General features: G+C 39.5%; 1 protein-coding gene across 1 annotated transcript; it reads left to right on the plus strand.

Moving 5' to 3' along the window:
* Nucleotides 1–521: 521 nt before the first annotated feature.
* On the plus strand, nt 522–4,408 carry LOC106463541 (zinc finger E-box-binding homeobox 1-like). Its single transcript, XM_013923586.2, has 2 exons — nt 522–2,363; nt 2,978–4,408. The coding sequence occupies exons 1-2, from the start codon at nt 522–524 to the stop codon at nt 3,929–3,931; spliced, it is 2,796 nt and encodes a 931-aa protein (XP_013779040.1). The 3' UTR covers nt 3,932–4,408.
* The last annotated feature ends 266 nt before the right edge of the window (nt 4,409–4,674 follow it).

A 4,674-nucleotide genomic window follows, 5' to 3' on the forward strand; every position in this document is an offset into this window, starting at 1 on the left:
ACTCTTTTACCAACGAATAGTGGGATTGACCGTCACATTATAACGCCCCCACAGCTTAGCATGTTTGGTGTGACGGGGATTCGAACCAACGACCCGCTGATTGCGAGTCGAGCGCCTTATCCACCTGGCCATGCCGGACCTGTGGTGAAAGTATTGTTGATAAACATTTCAACATAAATCTAAAATATCTTGAATAAATCTACTGTGCATCTAAAACTATTATATGAAATACGGTGTTAGTGTTACTTCTTTAGTGTACTGGTTGAAATTTCTAGAAAACCCATTCACAATTTTTAACAATTTTTTTTTATCTTTCAGAATTTGGGGCATTCACGATTTACAAAATAGGAAAAGGGAACTTGAAGATTAACAGATCCAATATACTTACAATTCCTGGAATGTGTTGAATGTAGTCAAAATGTTTCCGAACCCATTAAATCGATCTGCAATTTAAATAGTAGATAGATAGGAGTTCGTCAGGAACTTTGTCTCAGGTGAAGTTGATGAACTTTGGATCAACCATGCCGATTTCGTTCGATACAGCGACATCTCAGCAAGATGGGCCTCTGAAAACCGAGACAATGTGTTACAGAGGATTTCAAGAAGAAGGCTATTACTCGGAACCGGAGAAGCACGAAAACTTATCTTCAGTTACCCTGCTAGAAGGCGACTCTATAACTTCCTCGCCTGATGTAATTAAAGAATCTGCAATTATAACAGATGTGACCAACCGCCATGATGAACACAATAACCATAATGTAGATGAGTTGTCTTCTGACGAAGACGTGGAAGAAAAGTCCATCAGCAATGACTCAAATGAATTAAAAGCTGACAATGACGAGTTTACAGACCAACTGACTCACTTACACAAAATACTAGGCAAAAATGGAGAGCTTAGCTCGAAGCCTAACATTTCAGAAATCAATCCTGCGTCAACCGCCTGCGCAAAATCTTTCGGCATTTACGAGGATCAAACAGGGACAGATGGGCAGCTCAAGCAACATACGAGAGATTTCAACTCAAAACTCCCACCTGATAGTCCTGCTGACCAGCGAGTACCCAGGAGGAGAAAAACCCCTAGCGATGTCGTTCCAGACACGTCCTCAATATCATCGAATGGAAAGGTTCGCTGCTACCGATGTAAACAGTGCGAATACGTTTCGGTTATGAAAACTGACTTCTGGGAACACCTCAAGACACACATCAAAACGGAAAAACTCCTCACCTGTCCTAAGTGCCCTTTTGTGACCGAGTACAAGCATCATTTAGAGTACCATCTACGGAACCACTTCGGTTCTAAACCCTTTAAGTGCCCAAAGTGCAATTATAGTTGCGTGAATAAGTCCATGCTAAACAGCCACATGAAGTCCCACTCCAACATTTACCAGTATAGATGCGCTGACTGTTCCTATGTCTCTAAATACTGTCACAGCTTAAAACTACATTTGCGAAAATACGCGCATAAACCTTCCGTTGTTCTAAACGTTGACGGAACGCTTAATTCCTACTCAGTAATTGATGTCTACGGAAAAAAGCGTGGTCCAAGATCCAAGAAGCAAAAAACAGAAGTTCAACAAAATTCACCATCAAGCCAAAGTCCAAAAACTCCCGTTGTTCATATTCCTCCAATAGAGCAATTACCAGCCACCTATCCTTCCAAATCTCCAGTCGTTTCTCCTAGCCATGGACTAAAGAATTTAGAGAATTTAAAGAATTCTCATGCCATGAATGGCTTTCAAAGTAATATGTCTTTACGTCCACCCCTACTGTTGAAATCAGTAAAGTCTTCCAATAAATTATTCTCAGGTCCAGCTCCAGAGAAGACTCCGAACACTGAAGATTCACTTCTATCAAAAACTAACCTTCAACTACTGAACTGTAACCTTTGTGATTTCACTACAGAAATCCAAGACTTGTTTAGTAAACATCTGATTAAGCAACATGTGACTACAAATAATCAAGATATGTACAAGATTTGTGGCAATACTTCAAAAAGCCTACCACAAATTCAGGATCAGCCACAAATTAACGAAAACCAAAAGTTAGAAGAAAACGTAGTTCTTAGAGATGATCACAGTTTGAGACTTAAAAGTCACACACAAATGACAGAAAATCTAGCCAAAAATATTCCATCATCTGATTTCTCCTTTATGTTCGCAAAGTCAAAAAAATTTACTGTGCCTTCACTTCTCCCCCAGAAGCTGGACTGCGCTCACACTCCTCCTATGTTGGCCACTCCTCTTACTAGTCATTCAGTGTCCACTCATCAGATTCTGCTGACCTCTATCTCCTTACCTTCAAGGATAGCATCTCCCGAGATCAAGCCAGACACACACTTTCCTCTAGATCTTAGCAGTTATCGTGTTAGTTCAAAACCTAAAAAATCACTCCATCTAAATTACACGCTTTATATTCGGTTTCTGAATCAGTTCGTTCAAACTGCCCCGTTTCAACACACTTAATCATCCCCAGGTCTGCACCTTCACAGCAAGTTTCTCTAAATCCAACTCTTACACAGCCGGTCCAACCAGATGTTTCTAATCATACTCCTTCGAAGCTTGTCTCTTTACACTCTCTTAAATCTGTTGCTTCAAAGTCAGTCTCTCCACATTCCCCAAAGTCAACAATTTCACAATCAGTTTCTCCAAATTCAACCACTTCACAACCAGTCCTTCCAGACGTTTCTAATTCTATTCCTTCAAAAGTTGTTTCTTTACACTCCCCTAAGCCTGTTACTTCAAATTCAGTCTCTCCAAGTTCCTTAAGGTCAACAATTTCACAGCCACTTTCCATTCACTCTTTTAAGCTTACTTCTTCAAACATTGTATCTCTACAATCCCCCAAGCTTGTCGATTCACAACCAGTGTCGTCACTTTCCTCCAAGTCTATCCTTTCACATCAAACCTCTCCGAAATTCCCTGAATTTGCCCAGTCAAAGCAAATCTCCTTGGATGTTTTAAAGTCTGCTCAATCACAGGCAATTTCTCCAAACTTATCCCCCTCACAGCCTGTGTCTCCTCAGTTCTCCAAAACGTCTACAGTCGATCATCCACCACAAGAAGTTCCTTGTAGAAATTATGTTAGTACTTCTGAACCTACTCAATCTCTGTCTTCCAACTTCCGGAACCGAAGGAGGAGAAAGGCTATGAAACTAGAAAGTTGTCAATTGTCCACCGATCAAAGGTATTCTCCTGAAGATTTCGTAAAATTTCATAAAGAAATGAACAATACAATCCTTACCACAGAGGCGCCTAACGAACCACTTTCAAAGAAATCGCAACAGTGTATGAATTTCATATCGGTACCCACTTACTTATCTTCTGTTGTCATTGATTCCACTAACTCTGATGAAGCCCCAAGTACTATCAATGTGTCAGAGGGGAAATTCTCATCCCATGTAGAGACATTTACATCTACTTGTAACTTTGACGTCCCAGAAAAAGCTCCTAGGATGACTAGACCTGTTTCTGAACCCGTTCTAGCCAAATCTATAGGAATGCCAGAACAGCCCTTATCATTTCCCTACCGGGTATCGTCGCTCTTTTTTGGAAATAATGGGCTAAACAAAAAGCACAAAGAAAATGTGATGGCATCCAACGGGCATTACCCAAATTTTCCATATCATAATATGGGCATGCCTGATGCCTTAAAAGAGAGATTTATTTACCCGTCATCTCGTCATACCTTACCCGTTAAACAAAACGGGACAGAAATTAAGAAAACGCCCTCTTCAGGAAGCGAAGAGTATTCAAAATGGCAAGATTCCTACACGTGCAAATACTGTGATTTGGCTTTTAAAGACTGTGTTATGTACACCATGCACATGGGTTACCATGGTTACCAAGACCCATTCACGTGTAACATGTGCGGCCAGCAAAACAAAGATAAGGTTTCGTTTTTCTTACACATTGCACGAGCTGCTCACCAGTGATCTTCACAAGAATTATGTTTGTGTTGTGTTCAGATGTAACACGAAAACTTCATTTTCAAACTACCTCATATTTTTTATTGTGGAACAAAGCTTTACAATGCTGTTATTGTTAGATGAATATGAAAACATGGCGTGTTATAGTATTTTGTTTGACCTTGATTTGAAGCAGTTTGATTCGAGAACTTGGAACCTTCAATTGTTTTAAAGGTCATTGATTTGACATATATATCTAAATTTTAGTGTTCCTATGGTACAGTTAACGCACTCCTACTTTTATTTACGTTCCTCAGTTGTTTTTATATGGATTGTATTTTACAGGTCCGAATGTTTTTTGTTTTTTTCATAAGCATTTATTGAACTGTAATGGTCGTGTTCACTCGTTTAAAGCACAACAAACTTTGGTAACCTGCGTAACATCACCAAATTTTAAGTTCCATTTTTAGAGTTTTTATCTCAGCACTAATAGATATTTTGAGTACATTTGGCGTGATGTTTTATTTTTCTATAATCATTTTACAGAACAATGTAAAATTCTTGATCTTTAAGAATTGTTTTCGTGGTGTGTATGGATAATACTTTGGACTACGTAAATTACGAATATATATGTATTTTGTAACAACTACATTTAATTATACTTTTCACTATCAAAATGCCCCCCCAGTGGCACAGCGGCATGTCTGCGGACTTCCAACGCTAGAATCCGGGTTTCGATACCCGTGGTGGGCAGAGCACACATAGCTCAT

Source organism: Limulus polyphemus, unplaced genomic scaffold (genome assembly GCF_000517525.1).
Source record: "Limulus polyphemus unplaced genomic scaffold, Limulus_polyphemus-2.1.2 Scaffold1434, whole genome shotgun sequence".
Lineage (NCBI taxonomy): Eukaryota > Metazoa > Arthropoda > Merostomata > Xiphosura > Limulidae > Limulus > Limulus polyphemus.